Source organism: Mesocricetus auratus, unplaced genomic scaffold (genome assembly GCF_017639785.1).
Source record: "Mesocricetus auratus isolate SY011 unplaced genomic scaffold, BCM_Maur_2.0 Super-Scaffold_100009, whole genome shotgun sequence".
NCBI lineage: Eukaryota > Metazoa > Chordata > Mammalia > Rodentia > Cricetidae > Mesocricetus > Mesocricetus auratus.
In genome coordinates, this window is record NW_024429193.1 from 4,430,456 (window position 1) to 4,453,839 (window position 23,384).

The following is a 23,384-nucleotide window of genomic DNA, read 5'->3' on the forward strand; positions in this document are numbered from 1 at the left end:
TCAAATATGCTTCTACCTGCGGATGGAAGTTTGTTTTAGGGGGAGTCAAGGCTTTGCAATCCTTTGCGTTTATTGGAGTGTCCCGTTTCCACGGTTTCCAAGAGTTGAGTGAAATCAGGCCTCTGGTATTTAGAAGCTCATGATTCTGAGCTTTGAGAAAGCTGTTTCTCCTTCACCAAGATCGTATCTGGGCCTGTGTGCTGCCATCCCTGACCACCTGTGGGCTGCCAGACAGTGAACAAGCACTTTCTGAAAACAAATTCAGTCGGCCTGAAACCACGCTAAGTCAACTCTACCCTTACAAAAACTTGCAGAATGGTGCTGTATGAAAGGGTAATGGTCAATGTCTCCAGGGGATTAACAGGGAAACCTAAGCTTGACAAGAACAGAGGACACTGGTGACATAAAATCATAAGGGATTTCCATGAGCTCTACTTATATTGCAAAAGAGCAGCAAAGAATTGTTCATGCACACTAGGAGACCTTGAGTATGGGGTTACACAGAAGGAATCCTGGAGTACTTTGTGGGTACAGAAAGAGCCTTTGGATAGGTAATGGTGAGGTCCAAGGGGGAGAAATGGGGACAGGGACTTAAGAAATGGAACAAAGTCCCTGTTTGGTTCTGAAGCAGAGCTTGGTGTTTCTCAGAGCTGTGACCAGGTCCCTGTGGAAAGCCTTATTAGTTACTTTCCTGTTGAGGTGATAGACTATCACAAGCAAAGGCAACTGAAAGAAGAAGGAGCTTATTTGGGGTTTATGGTTTCAAAGTGATAGTCTATTGTGTAGGAATCAAGATTCACGGGACTCAGTACAGGTTAAACGAAGTTTATTCGGGGAGAATGCACTTCCACAAGAGGTGGGTGACCGCCACAGGTTCCAACTCCAAGCATCCTCCCAAGTTGTTCCCTGAGGCCCAACCAGCAACAAGAGAGAGCTCTAAGGTCCTCGATCCCAGATCTAGTCCCCCCTCTGTCACACCCTCACCTGTGACCACACCCAAATGGCTGTGGTCAGAGCTACAGGTACAGGCAGGGTGACTATCTCACTACAATTCCCATTTTAGTCTAAAGAGAAGGATTTAGGCTTGATACAAAACTGTATACAAAGAAAGCAACTATCAAGTGTGCTCTAGGAGGAGGAAAAGTAAGAACACACACACTTAAGACCTATTGCCAGTGAAGCAACTAGAGCAAATGGCAAGAACCACATATCCAGTCCCAGGGTAGAGGCATGACAGAGACTGCTATAGAGCTGTCCTAAGCTGGAAAGGTTAAGTCTTGTACCTAATATTTCTATTTATGAAGAGAGAACAATAATTGTGACACTCTAATCTTCAACCTCATCAGAGACCTGAGAAAGAGAATAACAATACTAGGGTAGGCAGGAAGTGCAGGGAAGCAACTTCCAAAAGGTGCAGTGAAGACAGAGACAGCAGGCTACCTGGACAGTCACCCAGAGTCTCACAGCAGCATAGGGACAACCAGCTTTGACTAAGGCCTAGAATATCTGACTGACCGACACGGAAGCAGGGAGGTAGAAAGGCTGTCTTACCTTGGTTGGGCAAGTTTCAGCAAACTTGTAAGTTTATCTCTTGCAAGCACAGTAGGACAGCATGTCCAAAGTCAGCGGTCCAGGCAGGGGCAGTTCTTTCCCAAAGAGGCCATTAGCTGAGGAGAGAACAGACCCTAGAAGGAGTGTTATCAGTGTCCAACCTTTTCTTGTGGGCAAAGCTTGGTGCTATCAGGAGCAATGGGCTGAGTGTATAGTGTCAGAAGGACAAAGAGGAAGGCTGAGACCATATGTGGCTGTATAGCGATAAATCTATGGGGTCATGATCTATTGCAGCAATGGAATACCCAGATTTGCTTTCCTCCAGTATCAGATATTAAGCATAAACAAGCTCATGGTTGTGGAAAAATTACAGAAAACAGATACCAACCATCCAGGTTGTATATAAACAGAATGCAAGTGCCAGACTTACAAAGGAACCAAAATCCCTACCCTTAAAATGACTAACAGATGAACCTGTCTGGGTAGGGCAATGGGCTATGAACTCTGAGAAGCTAGAGGCTTTAGAAAAGCTGGTTCAGATACAGCTAAGTGCTGGACATATTGAAGAATCTACCAGCCCTAGGAATTCTCCTGTATTTGTTATCAGAAAGACTGGAAAATGGTTAATGCTTACAGACCTAACAGCCACCAACAAAGTAATTCAGCCAATGGTCTCTCTACAGCCTGGTATGCCCTTGCCTTCTCTGATACTTAAAGAATGGCCTATTATAGTCATTTATCTAAAATATTGCTTCTTCAAAAAAAGACAGGGAAAATTTGCCTTCACAGTGCCTACTTATAACAATTCTCAGTTGGTTAAGAGATACCAGTAGAAGGTCTTGCCACAGGGGGTGTTAAATAGTCTCACCCTGTGCCAATATTTTTTGCAAAAACCTTTGGAAATAATTTATAAACAATTTCCATAATCCATAATTTACCATTATATGGATGATATATTGTTGGCTGGTTCTAAGGGAGGTACCTTAGAAAAGATGTTTGTGAAAGTAAAGGAAATTTTGCCTTGCTGGGGATTACAGATTGCCCCCCAAAATACAAAGAGAAGATTCTATCAATTATTTAAGTTATAAAATAGATCTACCAAAAAATTAGATCACAAAAAGTCAGATCAGGAAAGACTGTTACCAGACTCTTAATGACCTTCAAACACCACTAGGAGAGATTTCTCAACTACAGATGATTATTGGAGTAGAAGGGCATGATTTGCAAAAATTAAAAATGGCCCTAAAAGGGGAAAAGGACTTATATAGTCCACAAATACTATCAGCTGAAGCTGAAAGAGAATTAAAATGGGTAAAAAGGAGAATACTAAAAACATGTGGACCACGTGGATCCAGAAATGGACTGTATTCTAGTTGTATTAACATCTAGAGAATACCCTTAGGGATTTTGATGCAGAGAGAAGATATTATATTAGAATGGATAGTTCCACCACATAAACAGAATGAAAAACTAAAAATATATATAGAAAAGATCTCTGATTTGATTTTAAAAGATAAATTAAGACTTTGTCAGCTGATATGAAGGGACCCAACAGAAATTACAGTATCTTTAACTAATGAGGAAATTTCCTCCTTATGGAAAGATAATGAATACTGGCAAAGAGCTTGCAGTGACTTTTTGGAAACTATTAACAACAATTATCCTAAAAGTGAGAGAATAAAGTTCTTAAAGAAAGTGATTTGGATCCTTCCACCTTTTGTAAGAAAAACACCAATCTCTAGAGTCCCTACATTCTACACTGATGCAAACAAATCGGATAAAGCAGGTTATAAATCGGGAAATATAAGTAAAGCTGTTCACAGCCCTTATTACTCTGTACAAAAGGCAAAATTGTATACCATTCTAGTGGTACTTATGGAGTTTACAAAACCTCTCAATATAGTTACCAACTCTCAATATTCAGAGACAGTCGTCTTACACATTGAAACTGTTGAATTCATTCCTGATGATACAGAATTAACTTCATTGTTTATACAATTGCAAAAAACTATCAGGAATAGGACTCATCATATATACATACATATATATATATCATCACACATCAGATCCTATTTGGGTCTGCCAGGTCCTCTAGCACAAGACAATGATGAGATTGATTGTTTATTAATAGAAAGTGTGTAGAAGACTCTGAATTTCATAAAAAAACACCTTGTGGATAGCAAAGGTTTAAAAAGGGATTTTTCCATAACTTGATAACAAGCCAAGGAAATAGTAAAGAAATGTTCTACTTGTTACTTCTATAACCAAACTCTGCTAACAGCAGGCAGTAATCCCAAAGGTATACATAAATTTGGCAAATGGATATGTTTCACTTTGTAGAATTTGGAAAATTAAGATATGTACACCACATAATAGACACATTTTCAGGGTTTTAATGGCCACTGCTCTGAGCTCTGAAAAGGCTGATTCTATTATCACACACATATTAGAGATGATGGCTGTTATGGGTATACCTGCACAAATAAAAACTGACAATGCTCCAGCATATGTCTCCAGAAAATTGGAACAGCTTTTTAAATATTATAACATATAGCATATATCTGGTAAACCACACAATCCTACAGGATAGGCAGTGGTTGAGAGATCTAATTGCAGTTTAAAGGAAATGCTCTATAAACACGCAAGGGGAACAAAGACCCCCAAACACAGATTACATAATGCTTTACTAGCATTAAACTTTCTTAATGCTAATTAGATAGGAAAACAGTCACAGAAAGACACTGGGCAATAGAAAAAACCTTCTGAACTAAATAAGCCGGTGTACTTGAAGGATGTATTGACCTCAGTATAGAAACCAGGATACTCGTTATATTGGGGTAGAGGTTTCGCCTTTGTTTCTACAGGAGAAGAAAAGCTATGGATACCATCAAAGTTGATCAAGGTTTGGTTTGAACTGGAAAAACCTCATGATGAGGAGAAATGTTATGTCATCCACCATGGTATATCACGCTTCTGACACCAGACACTGCATGGGAATCAAGATTCACTAGACTCAGTACAGGTTAAGTGAAGTTTATCTGGGGAGATTGCACTTACACAAGAGGTAGGTGACCACAGGTTCCTGCTCCAAGGATCCTCCCAGACTGTTCCCTGTGACCCGATCAACAGCAAGAGAAGAGCTCTGGGGTCCATGACCCCAGATCTAGTCCTGCCCTCCATCACATCCTCACCTGTGACCAAGCCCAAACGGGCATGGTCAATGCTACAGGTATGGGCAGGTTGGATATCTGACTACAGCAGGCAGCTTGAGCAAGAAGCTGAGAGGCCACCTCTCCAGCCGTAAACCTGAAGCAGAAAGAGTGAACTGGGAAGGGGTGAGGCATGAACTCTCAGAAACGCCGCATCCCAGGATGTGCTTCCCCCAGTAGGGTCATCCCTCTCCATAGCCTCTCCAAACAACCATCAGCTGGGGAAAGAGCGTTCAGATACATGACACCTCAGAGCATCCTTCTTACTCAAACCACCACACAGCTCAAGTCAAGAAGGCCCCCAAGGGCCCAGCCAGCACACGGGCATCTGTGAGTGCACGCCAGGAAAGATCTCAAGTCTGTTTCTGTGTTACGCTGAAGATCAAACCCAGAAATTATACCATGAAGGGAATGGTTTGGATCATTAGTTACTGCCTAAATAGCTAAAAGGACTAAAGTGTGTGTGTTGTTAATTATGGAGTAAGGACTGGTGCCCTAACGAACCAGGATCGGCATGATGGACGGAGCACAAGCCATGGAGAGCATATTAACCACAGTTTATTATAGCGAGACTGAAAGGGAGGAGACAGACGTGAGAGAGAAAGGTAAGGGAGAAGAGGAGAGAGAGTAAGAGGAAGACGAGAGATGAGGAGAGAGAGAGAGAGAGAGAGAGAGAGACAGACAGACAGACAGACAGACGAGTGCTGCCTGAGTGCACTCTTGTCGGGTAACAGGGCAGACCAGCATACTGCCTTTTCAGTGTGATGTGTGTGTGTGTGTGTGTGTGTGTGTGTGTGTGTGTGTGTGTGTGTAACACAGAGACAGGGAGGGAGAGACAAGGACAAAGGGAGGCCACATTCAAAGGGACATTCAAGCCACAAATTGGAGGCACAAAGATATCGAACTGAACAAAATGAAGCCGTGGAAACAACATACATGTAGCTACCAAGAACTTCTCTAGGTGACTCCAAAATAGTTTTTTACAAAAAGACACAAAATTGCAAAGCAAGCAGCTGTGAGCAGGTTGCGTATTAAAGGTTGGTTCAGTGCGTGCTGCGCTACACGTGAGCCACTGGAAAGAGGGGTCAGGGCATTTGGGTCCCGTCTGATGTGACATTCGGCTTGACGAGACCCGTGCTCAGTAGGGAGCAGCGCGACTGGACTGTGTTGAAGGTCACCGCGGTAGGACTCCCCAGTAAGAAGCCTAAAACTTGGAAGAGACCCAGCCATCTCTCCGAGTCCTGCAGGCAAGGAGAGGTGTGGCAGGCAGGCAGGCAGGCAGACAGACAGGCAGACAGACAGGCAGTCGGGATGGTGGGGGATCCTGGACTCCTCAGCTTAGGCTGTGAAGGATGGCTTGTCAGGAAGATGTGTTTGTAAACTAATGACTTTCACAGCAGTGGCAAGACTGAAAATGAAGCCTAATTGCTTCCACTGACTTAACCCTTGGAATGCTTCCAGGCCCGCCCGTTGCCAGTTCTTCAATCATGAGTTAATCACCTTCAGGGATACCTCGGAAAGCTGGCCGGCGGCACGTCTGGGGAGCTTGGTGCTGCTGTTGCCTTGACTCATCAGGACAGTCATCCAAATAAGGACACTGAGAGTTGGTCTGTGGTGCCCCGAAACCAGTGTTTGTTAGCAGCGACTGAAACAGGCCATTACGTGACTTTGTAACTCAAAAACAAACAACAAAAACAGTGAAAAAAAGCTAAATTAATATTTACACATTTTTAATGACTTTTTTTGAAAGCTCTTAATGGCAGTGGAGTGAGAGTTAGCAGTCACCTTGCTCCTTCTAGGACTCACCGTCAATGTCCGTCCAGATCTGGGAGGAAATCAGAATTGGGAAATGGCCTAATAATCAGAGCAGTCTGATTAATAGTGACAATTAGCATTGGGCTACAGCACATAACCAACTGATTATGAATCATTTGAGCACTTTAGATAAATTTTCAATACAGGCAATTATAATGAAAAGACTCCTGGTCCTCACATAATGGCTTCATTAAATTAATTCAGTTCTGAGGTTGAAGAAAATTTTCCTTTATGGGAAAGAAACCAGTGAAATTTAGCTTCTATTCACTCTTAGCAAAGAGGAAACTCATGAAAGACTGACTCTCTCTCTCTCTCTCTCTCTCTCTCTCTCTCTCTCTCTCTCTCACACACACACACACACACACACACACCTACCTGCAGACAGCTTAGCTTATTCTTTGAGACTGTGTTACTAGCTAGAAAGCTGTGAAGGTCAGAGCGTGGATTCTACTCTCTTGGCTTAGCTGGATGGAGTAAATCTAGCCCTGGGTTATATTTTATATTCTGTAAAGCGTATGCCTTGTTGAGGTTAAAGAGCTTTGGGGGAGTAATCTACGCGGAACGGGCACTTCAAAGAGACAAACACTTCTGCTACATAAACAATCGACTTTCCTGTGCGTCATGGTTAAAGACGAAGCTGGTGCCAAGTCCAGACGCTGCAGCACCAGTGTAGCTGGAGGAACAAAGATTGTTTTAGGCGGGGTGAAACCGTGCATTCGGTTAAAATAGCAGCAGCTTTGCAAGATCAGACAGTGGGGATAGAAGGAGAAACTCTCTATGGCTAAGAGGGGGACGAAAATCTCCCACAGTAAAATTGGTGCTGCTGTAAGCACCACCCTCCTTCCGAAGACAGCCTTTACCTAGCACAGGAGAGGCTTTATCCTGGACAAAGCGCCCTGTGTTTAAGCCTCAGGAGTGCTCTGCAGGGAGTAGGGAGGGAGAAAACCCAGAATTCCCAGCATTGTCTTTTATTTCTAGCTTCCAATGCTGCTAATGGCTTCCAGGATCTGGCACCATATTAGAGTAGTTTCCCAGGTCTTTGTAACAACAGATTTTCGTTTATCTGCATTTTTTTGTGGATCCTTGACTTCAACACAGCTCTGGGGAGGAGGAGAGGGGTTGGCCTGTGTTTACTGAGCCCCCCCCACTGATACACACACAGATGGACTAGTTCAGTTCCCCTTGACCCTTCACCTCATCTATTGAAATTGAGTATTTAAGGGTCTTCCATGGGGGTCGGGTTGACTTTGAAAACTGAAGTGTGACTGACTGTTGTTTTTCTCCTCTTAGCAGCAGAGATGTGGGGCATCTGATTGGTCCTCTGTCTGTTTCTCACCTGCAAGAAAGGTTTCAAATGCAGACTCCAGAGTTGTTTACCACAGGAGCTGTTTGCTGGTAAAAGGACCTGGAAGTCGCAAATGCACATCTCAAGACCAAGTTCTCAGCACAAAGCAGATTTACTGCCCCCAGGGAATAAGAGACAATGTGTGAGATAGAAGATGAGGGAGAAAAAAGAGGAATGGGGGGGGGGAAGGGTCTTTGCCTCAGAGGGACTAGGGACTGGCTCTGGATAGAGAGGAGACAGAAGTGACCCATTGGCAAATGGCAGTTTATAAACAGAAAGGGGAAGCCTGCATTAAGATGTGTTGGTTAATTTTGACTGGACGTGTTAATTGCAGTATCCCAAAAGGGACTTTTGACTGCTGGACTTCAATACTTTGGTAGCTGGACCTTCATGGTCAGCCTTAGGAGGGAGGATGAAGTGTCCAAATAAGGGAGTAGGCCTTGGTGGCTAGCATTAGGAGTCTAATCTAACTGTTTGCAGTTTACAAAGCAGAGGGAATGAAGGAGAAGGCAGAAACTGTTGGCACCACTTTCCATGCTTGGGCCTGCTAAATCCCTTGCGGAAGCACTTGCCATTTCTGTCTGTATTTCTCTCCTCTCCGTTACCGCCTCTGTACAAATTGCTAAAAGCTTACAGTTTATTGTGCCTTTTAAATGAAGTCAGCCTCATTAGTGACAGTGATGGCAACTCTGAGGCCCTAGCTGGCTTCAGGGTTTCACATGCATTGCTCTTTGGGCATACTCAACCCTTGGGCTGCTGGTATTCAGAAGTGATCTCTGGTCTTCACAAGGCAAGGCTCCTTTTAGGCAAATATGTCATTGTTTTCTAGTGTGTTCTCTTTGGCTGAGAAGGTCTACTTCTACAATTCCTCTCTCACACACAACTCTTACCTTCGCCCAGGCTGTCCCCAAGATTCCAGGTCCTTCTTTGTGCCCTCGCTACAGAGCAAGCCTCAGCCTGCCTGATTCACAGACGAGAATCTCCCCGAGCCTGACAAAGCCTCACCATGTGTTTGTAGATGGAATAGCTGACTGCTCCTCATGTCGTTCCTCAAAGCTAATCCCTTTCTTCACCCGTGCTATTTTCTTTGAAAACATCCGTCTTTGTTTTCACTAGGAGATTATAAATTCCATGAAAGAGGAAATCTATAACTCGCACACTTTGCATCTTCTAGAGTGACAGGCGAACAGAACGCAAGCAAATGTCATGTCTTGGGGGGAAGCACATAGGCACGACTCATAAAACACGTACTTGTTGACCACTGACTATTTGTCATGGACTGTTCTAATGTCTGAGATGACAACCTAACATAAAGGAAACGAAATCTGCAGCTAGCTCTCTGGTCTGTGTTGATTCACGAAAATTCTGAGCCTTCCACCCTTTCTGTAAGAACTAAGCTAGATTATCCCTGCTCTCTGTACACCTCAGCATTCTCTGGATTCTTAAGTATTCATTTGCCAAGTGATGAGTGGTATTTATCAGGCACTAAATTATTCCAGGATATGACCTTTACTCCATCAAATTGTGGTTATTTTCTGTAGTCGTAGAGTGTGTATTGTAGGTTTTTTCTTTCCTGCCAGCCAACTCCCTAATGTGACACAGAGATGTCTTATTAATTATGAAAGCTTGGCAATAGCTTAAAATTGTTTCTAACTAGTTCTTATAACTTAAATTAACCCATTTCTATTAAATTACATATTGCCATGTGGCTGGAGTCTACTACCTCTCCTCCTGCATGTCCTGCTTCCTCTCCATCTGACCGATGACCTCCTCCTTCCCAGCATCTTCTCTGTTCCAAAAATCCTGCCTAGCTTCTGGCCATTTGGCTTTTTTATTAACCAAATCCAAGTGGCACATGTTGATAGTGTACAAACAGATTAGCCCACCACAGCTTATTTGTTCAATAAGTATGTATTGAACATCCATATATGTTAAACATCATAGTAAAGATGCTAGAGTATCATGAATGAACAAGACTCAGTCCTTGCTACAGATACCCTCCCTCCCCTACCATAATTTACCAAGACCAAATCTTCTCCGGGCATATTCAACCCCAAGTTTGGTGTTATTGGTCAGGTGTCATATTTCGTTCACAGAGGAATGTTTTTTAACCATTCCACCACAAGTCTAGTTAGCTGACGTTGATATTCTTAGTAATATATATTTACATGAAAAGAAGTTTAAACAAATGGATTGTGAGTATATGGTGCTCTAGAGTCACGGCTTTGGTTCTGCAGCACTGCCTCAAGGCTTGTATCTATCGGGGATGCATGCTAAGTTTCCATGGCCTTTGGGTGCGGTTACCTAGAATAACTCCATTTGCAAAACTTTCCAGGAAAGTTTGTTCTGTTAAAGACAAGGCTTCCACTGCTCTTCCCCCTCACTGATTGGAATTAGCAGTAAAATAATTGGCAAGGGCTACCCATGATTTTACTGTGGCTGGTGGAACTCCGTTCAACATATATTTAAGTGTTCTGGGTGAATTTTAACACCCACACTCCCTTGACAGGCCGTGGGCTGCACAGCTCGTCGAGTGAGCCTTGTATCTACGTGTGATCTTCCTATTGGTCTGAGATTTCTTGGTTATAATAACACTGTCCTCATCACACCTACGAATTTGTAATTTGGGGCTAAAATAGCACCTCGGATTTGCCTGCTTTGACATGCTCGAATACTGCTGTACTCAGCCACCTTGGCTGAAGTCACTTGGAACACACATTCAGTTTTAGCATCTATAAAGTGTAGTATGCATACCCTCCAAGCTCATTCACAATGCAAAAGGCTTGCAAAGGAACACCAGGAAGCATCACATAAATTTGTGAGGATGGTCCAGTTCTTAGTATCAAAACCAAGATATCTACCTCCTGTTTTGGGAATGTTTCCTGCATGAGCCAAACACAGACTTGACATTAGGTCCATACCCCAAAACTGTAGTCCTTGTTTACATCTTGATTAGGAGTTACGTTAATGAGACTGTATTTCTAGAAGGTGCGGTTTCACAGTACTCTGGATCTTAAAATCATTCTGTCTCTTCTGCTTCAATGACCACTGAGCTTTAGGTGTGGGATGTGTGCTTCTCTATAAGCTGTCCACAAGCCAGACCTCTGTGTGTAGGAGGGATGACCTCCCCCAAATTGCCCTGACTTAGATCTGCCTCACAAAGGGATACTTTTCTCAGTATTATGGAGAAAAGATTGACAAAACTCAAGATCTACATATTTACAAAGTATCACATGATGCTGGTGTCTGTATTTATTTACGGACATCCAATGTGTGCACAGAAATGGTGACAGCAACCAAGCTGATTGATTGACACGTGCGTCATCCTCACATGGTTCCCTCCTCCCTTATGCTAAGAACATCTGATGGTCTTTCCTGCTCTTCTAGAGTCCTGTAAGACTGGTTTTAGCACCTCGCTCACTTTGTAAACCGTAGTTTAACAGGCCTTAGATGTGCTCTGCTGTATTAAAATGGTATCTCAGGTCCAAGCTGTCCTCTGTATCTTTCTTTTTAAAAAATGCTTTACATGTAATTAGTGATGGTGATTTGGCAGGAGATGCACATACACAGGTCACAACACACATTCGAAGGTCAGGGTACAGCGTGCGGGATTGCGTCGTATCCTTCTGCCACGTGGTTCCCAGGATTCTAACTCAAGTGACCACTCTGAATGGCATATTCACTGCTGTCTTACCTTGAACCATCACCATGCTTGCAAGACAGCCAGTTCCAAATCTAGCACACCCCACACCTTGTCTACCCATGGCTGCATTTTCAAGCAGGACTGTGTGAGGCCGTTCTTCTCAAATGCCATGCTCTGGGGAGGCTGTTTACCGCAGATTGGCATCAGCGCTCAGAGGATGTTGGGATGAAAGCTGGTACCCATCCTCTCATAAATCTTAGCAATGCTGCTGTTGAAGAGATTTCCTCTCTTTCCTTTTCTAAGCATCCTTAGGTGCTGGGCTTCAGCATTCACTCTCCAGGCAGGGGAGGAATGTTCAGTTCCAGAGGCTGAGGAGGCTGCATCAGCAGCTCACCCAGATAGACACAGTGATACAGACTCAGACACAGAGACTCACACTTCCTCCATACACAGGAGCCACACTCCCACTCACAGAGACACAGCAGCTTACAGGCACACACACACACACACACACACACACACACACACACACACAACTAACAAGGCCTGCTGACAAGCTTAGAGGGCACGGGAGGAGGTGCCCTTCACACTACTGTCAATGGGAGCCAGCCCATGACCCACACTTCGTAAATCCCTTTCCTGAATCAACGGCAACCGAGAGCATCAGAGGCAGCACATTGCATCTTTGTGGTCGGAAAAGTGATGGCCTGAGGGGGAAAAAAGTTCAACAAAGCTCACGCGGACTCCACTTCTTTTTTTTGCAGTCACAACATTCTTCTCTACGAGGACGGCCATGCTGTGGTGGCAGATTTCGGAGGTAAGACGCCCAGAAACACAGCCCCAAACAACATCCTTTCTTCTTTCTGCGACTGTAGAGTGACCTAGACTTCACACCGTTGGTATTTCTGTTTAAGTTTCAGTTAGACCTTGCACTTTGAAGGCATGCCCTTGGCACTTAGCATTTTCTCCTCTGCTGTCAAGGCTGTAAAGAGGGAAATGAAAATTTGAATGGGATAAGAGCTTCCCGGGTCTTGGGAGTTTTGCTGTGATCCTGGACCCCGGGATTGGGATGCTTCCTTTGACACGGACTTGTTTTCTCTTCCCTCTAGAGTCGAGATTTCTGCAGTCCCTGGATGAAGACAACATGACGAAACAGCCAGGGGTCTGTGGCTTTCTTGTTCCTTGTTCAGCAATTAAAATGTGTGCTAACTCAGTGTGGGAGGAAGGGGAGAGGAGTTAGCCTTAGCCAGGAAATGTTGCTGTCTAGAGGTCAGGGTAAGCTTTAGGGTTTCATTTTCATAAAGCTCCAAAGTAACTACCTGAGGGATCCCATACTTAGACAATGTTGCAGATAAGATCTCAACACATGCTTTCAGGAGAAGCCTTAGCCAGGAAATGTTGCTGTCTAGACGTCAGGGTAAGCTTTAGGCTCCAAAGTAACTATCTGAGGGGTCCCCTACTTAGACAATGTTGCAGATAAGATCTCAGCACACCTTTTCCGAACCTGACCTGTAAGCACTGGCAGGCACTGGTCACTGACTGCCATGGTAACGAGCATATACAGTGGGAGTGCGAGCCGGTGTGGACCAATGGCTCAGCAGCGTTTGCTGCTCGGGACTCATGGCTCTCCCTGTCAGTTACCAGGTAACAAGTCCTACAGGCAGGTGTTAACGCTTCAGCAAAACATAAATTACAGTGTGGGACAGTAGTAAACGTTCCCAGATTGCCTGCAACTCACTTCATCCCTGTCTATCCCATTGCCCCAACTTCACTCCTCCATACAGGCAGCCATTCTTCTCCCTGGACTCCTGAGGTTATCTGACACCTCCCCGGGTCAGCTTTGCCCCTTCCCTTGCCTGCTGCACTCATTACTCAATGCTTCTGTCTGTAGCTTCTTTTTCTCTTACATTTTCAGTGTTTGCACCTACTGCCTCATGATTTGAAAGCAAAGTGATGGGTAATGGGTGAGTCCCCATTGCTCAATCACCTCTGCTAATGTTGCCGGCTGGCGGGACAGTTCTATGATGCACTCTCAACAGCGCCCGCAAAATGCAATCCAAATCTCCTCCCCTGGGCACTTTCTGCCTGTCTCACTCTTTTCTGATCCAAGGGTCCCTTTGTAACTTTCTCTGCCACCCCAAGATGCTTCAAGCTTCCTGTATCAGCACAGGAACCACCCATCTGCCCCCCTGCCCCCAATCCTGCTGGGCACCTGCACATCCCAAGCCTCACAAGAGGAGACATTTTTCATACCAGCACAGTGTGGTGAGGGCCCCAGGCAGGACTCACCACACCAGGAATGTGCCCCCCCCAACTTTTCTCTCCCTGCTGTTGTGTACACTCTTGATTCACACTCGACAAGCATTTACGGAGGTCCTGCCTTGTGTCAGGAGTTGCTCACAGGGACAGGAATGTGAAACAGGAAATGAGTTTGCTTCTTGATTGCAATGAGCTCATTTGCCAGGTGGGGCCAGCACGGGGATGAGCAAGCAGGTTTAAAGCACCCTGGGAGTTTTCCACAGAGCATCGCGAGAGCTTGGCAGCGTGAACAGGGATTCCTCAGGAGATGGGGGTCCAGGGAAGGGCGTGCAGACAGAGGGAGCAGGATGAGCAAGGGCAAGGGGTGAATGAGAAACCGAGCTGTATCGGGAAACTTCGAGCAGCTTGACATGGTCAACATGTCGTGTGAGGGGAGAGAGGGACAGAGGGAAGGATGGAGGGAGGAAGACGGGAATCGCACCACGAGTCTGCAAACGTGCCGATATGTTCCAGTTCTGCCAGTGGCGCTCAATTTCCCATTGCTCCGTGGAAACACCCAAGTTTAGGCATGTTATAAAGAAAAGCAATCTACTTACCTCGCAGTGTGGTTGGCCCGAAGGCCAGGAAGCCTGCTGCTGCCTCCCAGTGAGGACTCTCAATGGCCCACATCCTAGAAATGTACAGCAGCAGTGTCAGCAAGTGTGTGCTGCGCTCCCATGGCCAAGTAAAACAGGAAGCCAGGAAAGGGGAGGGTTCAGCCTTGCTGGCACACAAGCTCGTGAGGGGGCTACAGGAATGATAACAACACCTCCTAACGAGTTGTCGGGACCCCAGGTGCACACCAGTTATCTTTACCAGCCCTGCTTCTTAGGGCGTCTGCTGCTCTCCAGCATCAACACACTGACCGGTGTGTCCTGGGGGCACCAGACTCAGTGCACGTCTGAACGTACAACCACCCCTTAGATTTCACATAGTCTCTCAGCAACATCTCAACCCACACAGTCTAAGGCCTGTGGGTTTGCAACGGCCTACATTGGGGACTGCAGAGATGCCTCCCCGTACTAAGCATGAGGACTCATGTTTAGATCCCCAGTGCTCACGTAACATGCCAGACTCCAGTGCTCGATGGATGGAGGCATGGGCGATCCCCTTGAGGCTCACTGGCTGTGCCAGGCCAGTTGAGGCAAAATGGTGAGCTTCAGGTTTCTAGAGAGGCCCCCATCTCAGCAGGTGAGGTGCAAAGAGACGGAGTCATCGGCCTCTGGCTCCCACACAGAGGCACTAAGTCAGCTCTTCTTCACACCTAGCAGATAGTTTCTGAACAAATGAACAAACAAATGTGATCGAGAGTGTTAACAAGAGAAAAATCAGAGCAGTAAAATCATGCAGGGAGCGAGCTAGGTTCACCGATAGGTAAGAGTGAAATGCTGTGGTGTTTTATAAGAGACTCGGTTAAGGAGACTATCCTCATGGTTGGTAGGCGTTGAAGGCAGAGATGAGTGTGGGTCCAGTGCCTCTGAAATAAGAGGGGCTCTTGGAATGTTCAAAGCTAGTGGTATGGGCGTTTGAGGGAGGGTGAGCATAGCTGTGATGGGGTGGCAGAGGGGTGGAGCATGTCCTTTGGGGGAGGGATCCACAAACCTCATCTAAAACCCTGAGGCACAGAGAGAAAGCTTGATCCACAGACCCTAGCCCTGAGTGCACTATTTTAAATTATCTTTCATTTAAAAAACAATGCCTGTATGTGACTCCCCTAAAAGCTGTGTCTGCATGGGTCTTGGGTACCTGCATCTTGTCATCTTGTGATTGTGAAAGACCTGAAGTAAGCAGCAGGCTTCAGGCTGAATACCCCGGTGAAGTCCCGAGCTCAATAACCAGACAGTTGGATGCAAACCGCAAGAGGTTTATTGTTTACACAGGCCAGCAGCTTAGCTAACTGAACGCGTGTGCTCTAGGGCAGTTTTCTTTTTATATACATACTTTTGGCAAGCAAAGCAATAGGGGTATTGTAAGAAGTGGAGCTACTGCAGGTGCAGATCTGGGCAAGCAATAGGGGTATTGTTAGAACGCAGGCATAACTCATCCTTCCTGGAGAACCCACAAGGTCAGAATTACACTTATCTCTACAGCCTGCTGGTGTCCTGTATCAGCACTCAGGACCTGATGTTCTTTCTAATCAGACCTTGATCCCTGTCTAGGGGAAGGGACCTTGGGGAATTTTCCACTGAGGCAACCTTCTGAGTCTCAAAAAGGGGGGGGGGAGTATTGAGGTTTTTTCAGTTGTTCTGACAGAGGAGTTTCCAGCGCAAACAGCTGATTCCCTCTAACTAAGCCAGGTCGAGTGGATAGAATTAAGCTGAATCTCACCCTCAGCAAGTGAAATGAATTAATTTGCATCACAGCATAGCTTTTAAGGATAACACTCCCCTCAAATTATTCTGGTGTTTTATTTCTCACTAGTTATAAAAGCTGTATCTAAGCTTCTTAATTATTTTGTACTCCACCTCCCTGCTTCAAACACAAACACCATCAACCAGATCATAGGCACGTCCTGTTAGGACACACCTCTCGCATCCTCTGTGAGCTGAGGCTCTTTGGAATGCAGAGGCTCCTGCAGGGGAACCATGTGTAACAATGCCAAGTATAAAGGTGTTGTTGGAGTTAATTCTACATGATTTCAACATGATGCAGAACAGTCAGAAGGATTATCAGAAGCAGCACCACACACAGGGCTTTGGCAAGGGTAGGAACAGAGTACCGCTCCCCTCCTTGCCCGTAGAAAGGTGGTTTAGAAAGTCCGCTGACTGGATGTATGTAGACCTGGGAGACCTCAGAGCTGGAACTCCGAGGTGGGAGAAGCCACCCAGTCGTAGGTGCAACATTCATTTCTTAGAGCAGAGACTGATGTTCTGGCCTTTGAACTGCAAAAAGGAAAAAAAGGAAATTATTTGTATTTCTGATCACTCATACAAACGGTGCAGCCTGCTACTACAGCATAGATGAAGCTAGAGGTTAAGTGTGTGTTGTAATTTATTTGTTACCTTGCTTCCATTTATCGCCAAAACTGAATTCCCAAACTTCACATCAAATACAGGATATTCCAGAGCCTTAATCCTGCCAGGGAGAAATCTCCATCACAGGCAGACTGGGGGGGCTTCTCCATGGCTCACCCTGTCCTCTGTCATGAGAACACAGTTATGGGCCTAATTTAGTCACTGGCTTAATTGGAACCCAGAGACTTAGAAACAAGAGAAGGTGTCTCCCACAGTGTGTGAGTCAAGCCAAGGGACCTGCTGGGGATGGCCCCATGATGGCTGATTCTGAAGCCTGAAGCCTGCAGGGTGCCTAGAGCAAAGATGGTGGTTGGTTGACATCAGAGAGAGGAATGAAACACAGCCACAGCTGTGAGGCACTTGTTTGTCACTAATGTTGAGGTGTCTATTATTTTTTTAACTTTTAAATTTAAATTAGAAACAATGTTGCTTCACGTTTCAATCCCAAGCTCCCTCTCCCTCTCCCTCCTCCCACACCCTCCCATCTCCCCATTCCCCCAATCTGCACTCCTTTCCCCAGGTGTCTTATATAGAGTTCAGGTTTTATGATCTTCCAACGGTTTTGTGTTTTCTTGAGAAACTGACGCCCACGAGAAGACGCACGAAGTTCGTTGTTTTGGTGAAGAGCAGGGGTGCAGCCACCTCCTGCCCATGCGGCCTGAGAGCATTGGAGAACCTTCTCTGGTGCTGGCTCAGAAGCTGACTCTGGTCACCTTTGGTCTACGCAGAACCTGCGCTGGATGGCCCCCGAGGTGTTCACACAGTGTACGCGCTACACCATCAAGGCAGATGTCTTCAGCTACGCCCTGTGTCTGTGGGAGCTCCTCACGGGAGAAATCCCCTTCGCGCATCTCAAGCCAGGTAGGACCTGCCGCATCAGAGCAGCCGTTTCCCAGTGCAGTTCACAGAGAGTTTGGACAGCATCCCACCCCCACCCCTTCACTCCACCCCCGCTACAAAGATAATTGTTCTAGTGGAGGCAAGAGATCTTGCATTGTTGGGGGTGATCATCCCTTTCGGAAAACACGAGGGCCTCACTCTGGATTTAGACACAGGTGTCTAGCTCTACAGAGCCTTTATTCAAGTTTAAAGTTCTGATTTATGTACTTCTAATAAAACAAGCGAATTGCCCTGAGTGCAGACAGATCAAGTGACCAATGTCGTTCACTTTAGAGCTTAGGTTTTAAAGGTGTCTTTTAAATCTGTGTCTCAGAATGAGGAAGTGTCAGTGCAGAAATAACCTGTCAGGACTGAAAACACATTTCCTAATAATTTTGTATTAGGTGTGACATGTTCTAAAAAAAAAAGTCAGGCTTTTTGAGTGAGCCTAATTATCACTGATGGTATACATTACGCTCAATCTACATGTAGGATGTGGAGAAGAGACATCTAATCAGAGGCAGAACGTGCATGAAACAGCCTCAAGGTCGACTGCATGAACATGCATGTGCAGGTACACACTCAGGTCAGAGGAGGGCCTTGAATGTCCCCGCCCAATCACAGCTATTTCCCGAGGCAGGGTCTGTGCCTGAACCCGGGGCTAGTATCTCCGCCGGGCTGGAGACAAGTCAGCTCCATCAACCCTCCTTCTTCTACCCTCCAAGGAGTTAGGATTTGCAGGCGTGCACACAGATGCTTGACTTGACACAGGACTGGTGGAATCTGAGCTCCAGGCCTCAGGATTGCAGAAGTAGGGCTCTTGACAGCTGGGCCATTTCTCCTGACTCAAGACCAGCTCCGTTTGCATGCCTTACTGTTTACAACATGCTCCTGTCTCCTCACACTAGACCCGAAGCGGTCTATGTAAAGGCCCTGTGCTCCCAGCTAGAGAGTAAAATTCGGCATGAATCCTGAACGAATTGCATTGCCAGCCCCTGTGATGATCACCCTGTAACAGCATACCACAGAGAAAAATCAAAGCCTGTTAAAAAGCAGAACCAAGATCGCCATACCTATCAGTGGTTGATGTACAGAGGGAGTGCCCAGGTCTTGGACTGTTTGCACAGTGCTTATTACCGGGGTGTTCCGGTGCTTTCCACAAACTGATGTTTGTGTGTGTTTGATGAGTCAAACTAACGATGTACCCACCCCTTGCTTTGCTAAGGAAGCCGGCTTTCTTGTGAACTGGACCAACAAAACCCTTTGAAGGATGTTTCTATGATTCCTAGCTGTCTTGTTACCTGAAGGTGCATACTTGTAGAGATATTTGGGCATTTGATGACTCCATTCTAATTCCAGGTGCAGGCTTTTAATAGAGACACACAGCTGCCTTTTCCTAATTCCCCCTGTCAGTCCATTCATCTGGTGCTGCTAATTTCTATTTTGGAATTATCTACCATCCACCATCCTCCATCCCCTGCCTTGTTCAAGCTACAACATTTCACTTAAATTGTTGTTATAATATCCTCAGAGTCAAATTTACTGAGACCTAACAGAAAACTGTCTTTTTAGGTTAACAGTCAGTGGGTTTAAGCAGTGCCCCTATTTCTGTGTCTAGAGGACTACTTCTCCCAGAACAGCTCAGACAGGGAATCATTGCCTTGTTTATCCATAACCCATTATTTCTCACTTCTGGGTAATAAATTTGACTGTGTAGAGGCCAGCTGGCGGCATCTTGAGAGACTCTAGTTTAGGGCTGTGGCGACGAGAATTTACCAAAACTGTTCAGGAGCCTGTGTACTTGTTTTTATTTTTCTTACACATTTGTTCAAATTAAGAGACTGGCTTCTGGGCATAAAGATTAAATTTTCCGTGTCCTGTACACTGTCATGGAGTCCCCCAGCAGCATCTGACAACATACACTGAAATACAAAGCTTTTTGGCCATTCAATCTTGGGCATAATCTACGATTACTGGTATTGATAGCAGACTGATATGCATATTTGTCATCCACTGCTATGTTTTTCCTGAGGTGTTTCCGTATTGTCTGAGTGTTTAGTTGTAAGAGCGTTTTGACTCTAGATGAATCCAGCGTGAGGTTGCAATGACATTCATCTGCAGTCTGCTCAGCAACGTCTTTAAAGACCCGAGACATTTCACTTACAAAATCCCTCTTATCAAACTAATATATCATAAGTCTTGTCTAAAATATCCACACATACCTTGTTTGCTTTCCTGTGACATGTTGTATGAAGATTTGACAGGCTCAGGTTCCATAGCTATGAAGTCTGCTTTGTCTATGGTCTACAGTGTGGGATGAATTTGTTATTTTTTTTTGTTTAGTTGTGGTTTTTCTTTCTAATATCAACATCCAGTTGTTTCAGTATGGTTTGTTGAAGTGAACTACATTTTTTTCAATGAATTATTATAGCACTTTGTCAAAAATCAGTCAAAAAGATGCACATGTGTTTCTGATGCTTTTTTTATCCACTCAAAGCTGACCCCTGTGCACACGTATATCGCTACTGCCCGATTTTAATGGCCGCCACTCGGTCAACATTAGTCTTCGACTTCGTGAAGTTCACTTTAGTTATGTGGGACACTTCTATTTCCAGTATAGATTTCAGAGGTAACTTGTCCACTCCGTAAAACGAAGCTTGGGAAACAAAGCACAGTGCATTTGGTCCTTAGACCTAATTCACCCTAGTTCACGATGAATTCACGTTTAAGTCACACTGTTCTCGGGAAACGCCGTGCCTCCCCCTTTGCTTAGATCTGCTTTCTCTCTGTGAACTTGTAGTGTTGGGCAAATGTTAAGTGATTTTTAGATTTCACTATGAAACTTTTACCTTTGCATAACATTTTGTTACTTTTTTGTTTGATTGTTGGAAAATGCTACACATGAGTCTGTACTGTGTCATCCCCACCCTTCATTTCCCCCTTTTCAATGCCTCCAGTCTGAGTTCGTTTAGCATTGCTCAGATGAACCTGCACTGAGGATAACCACATGAGACTGGGTAACCTATCAAGAGGCTCAGACTCGAGACTCGAGAAAAAAGCACTCTTCCCTCTCCTGGCATTTGTTGATTGCCTGCATCTCTTCATCTAGACACTTGTGAGAGTTCCTCCATCCATCCATCCATTCATCCATCCTTCCATCCATCCATCCATCCTTCCATCCTTCCATCCTTCCATCCATCCTTCCATCCTTCCATCCTTGCATCCTTGCATCCTTCCATCCATCCATCCTTCCATCCATCCATCCATCCATCCATCCATCCTTCCATCCATCCTTCCATCCATCCATCCATCCTTCCATCCTTCCATCCATCCATCCTTCCATCCTTCCATCCTTCCTTCCATACTTTCTCCTTGCTTCTCTCCTTCGTCCCCTCTTCCCTTTTCCTCTTACTTTCCTTTTGCAATTTGCTGTTATTTTAAATGAAATTTCCCAAATATCTCTGAAATGCAGCCACTTATCCCCGTCTACTCTAAAGAGTGTATCCCTCCTCCGTTTTGCATGTAGAACACTACATGGTACTGTTTGGTTGGGTCGTGTTTGTTTTGTTGTTGCTGTTTTTTATTTGGCTGGGTTATTGGATGGTTGGTTAGTTGTTGTTTGGTGATTGGATGTTGGCTGACGGTTGATTGGTGGGTTGGTTGTTGTTTGGTTGGTTGTTGGCTGGTTGGTTGATTTGCATTAGTGGGTCTAATCATAGGTCTTCAACATGATTGGCAAGTGGACTGTGACTGTGCTACCCACCTAGGGCAGATCATAGCAATATCCTTGTCACCAGTTTTGACTATCTTTTCTTCACCAATTGTTTGTTTCAGCATTCTAATTTTTTTATTTAACTGAATTGTATCCCTCATTTGAAATCCCTGGTATCTGTACTGTGTTCCCACAATAACAAAAGTCATAAAACCATCTCCACAAATGTCCAACAACTACACGGAAAAAAATTCCCAATACCCTTAGCCATCAAGAAAATACTGTAAAGAGGATTAACCCAATTCTGGCTTGTAGAGAGAGATCCCCAGGTGCATCTGTGTCGCTGACCACACCCACTTGGGCATGGTCACAGGTGCGTACATGAACATGTGGTATTTGGTCTGGCATCTTGGACAGGCTTGCTCTCTTGGTTCCAGTCCGGTCACAGAGCAGTTTAGGTGAGGATCCTCGGAGAAGGAACTTGTGGGTCATCGGTTTCTTATGTAAGTGACTTCTCCCTGAATAGATTTAACCTATATATCTGTACATCTACACTGGTTAGAATGACCTTACCAAAAATTCAAAACGTAACAAACGTTGTTGGGGATCTAGAGGAGAGGCATCTTAGATACCTTCTCACAGGAATAGGAATTATTACAGCCATCATGGAAGTGCTTTGATAAACTAAAAAATAGAGCCACAATATTATTCTGCGTTTCCTGCATGGGGCATATATCTGAAAGGAAGTAAAATTAGCACGCCAAAGAAGCCCTGGCATCTCTGTGCTGTGGCAGCAGCATTCACGGTGCTGAGATACGGAGCGAGCGCCAGTGTGCAGATAAATGGATAAAGGGAATGTGATTACTGCGCAAGACAGAGTGAAATATCACTCAGTGATAAAGAAGAATGCAATCCTGTCATTCCAGCAAAACGGATGGAACTGGATGGCATCCTGCCCTGTGAAATAAGACAGATTTAGGAAGGCAGGAAAGGAGGGAGGGCGACGGAAGTTGGGTAATGAGTACGGAAACAGAAGGAGTAAGTTGTGGTTTTTCCAAAGCACACCAAGAGAGACTATAATTCACAAGAAGCTGCTACATATTTTATGAAGACATCAGAGAGAGACCTTTGAAGCCTCTAAAAATGAAGAGAAGTAAAGAGAGAGAAGCTCTAGCTACCCTAGTTCAGTCAGTGAACGGCTTGACACGTGCGTGTGTTACCAGCCATATTTCGTTAATGGGCACAATTAACACATGCTAATTGTGAATTAAATATGCACACTAAGCCACCCAGAAACCTCTTGTAACTATGTCCCTGATTTCTGCACCAGGTCTTCCTCCTGCTACGCTTGTCCTGTAGTCACGGCCATCACCCCCCCCCCTTTGCTTTCCCCGTCCCTTGTACCTGGGGCGTGTCGGTTCCTTTTTCTGCATCCCTGTCTCCCATTTTGATCATACAGACTTTGTGTATTGTTAGGTCTCTCCTGGCTTCATCAAGCAGTTCTTCCCCACAACGTTATCGAATTCTCTAGCTCTGAGTTAAGTGTGCTGTGTTGCCTCTCCGCGTCGCCATGATTGTTGTGTTCATTGTGTGGTGATCCTCAGTCTTGTAATTTTCTCTCTTGCATAAGCTTTACGAACCCTGAAATGATCATGTGAAGGAGCTAAAGACCCTTCCTTCCAGAAATAATTACTCTTCTTCAGGGGGAAAATATTATCTAATATGAAAGTTAGAAGTCTTGCCTAAGACCAGCCTGATGTTACTGTTCCAGATATTAGCATTTACATTGTCTTATTGTAAAGAGAATTCGTTTATGGTGATGATGAATTTTTAAGAATTGGGCAGTGGTCATGAATCAAGAAACAAGACTCTAATAGCACCATCGTGCTTAGGCCATCTAGCATACGCCCAGCAATGA

At 45.0% G+C, this 23,384-nt stretch overlaps 1 protein-coding gene across 2 annotated transcripts in view; it reads left to right on the forward strand.

Moving 5' to 3' along the window:
• The window catches only part of Tnni3k (TNNI3 interacting kinase), a 266,104-nt gene that overhangs the window by 165,881 nt on the left and 76,839 nt on the right, over positions 1-23,384 (forward strand). For both annotated transcript variants that reach the window (XM_040751553.1, XM_040751554.1), the window contains exons 18-20: positions 12,328-12,380; positions 12,673-12,725; positions 17,604-17,736. In XM_040751553.1, the coding sequence (XP_040607487.1) occupies positions 12,328-12,380; positions 12,673-12,725; positions 17,604-17,736 (239 nt within the window). The remainder of the gene's footprint in view (positions 1-12,327; positions 12,381-12,672; positions 12,726-17,603; positions 17,737-23,384) is intronic.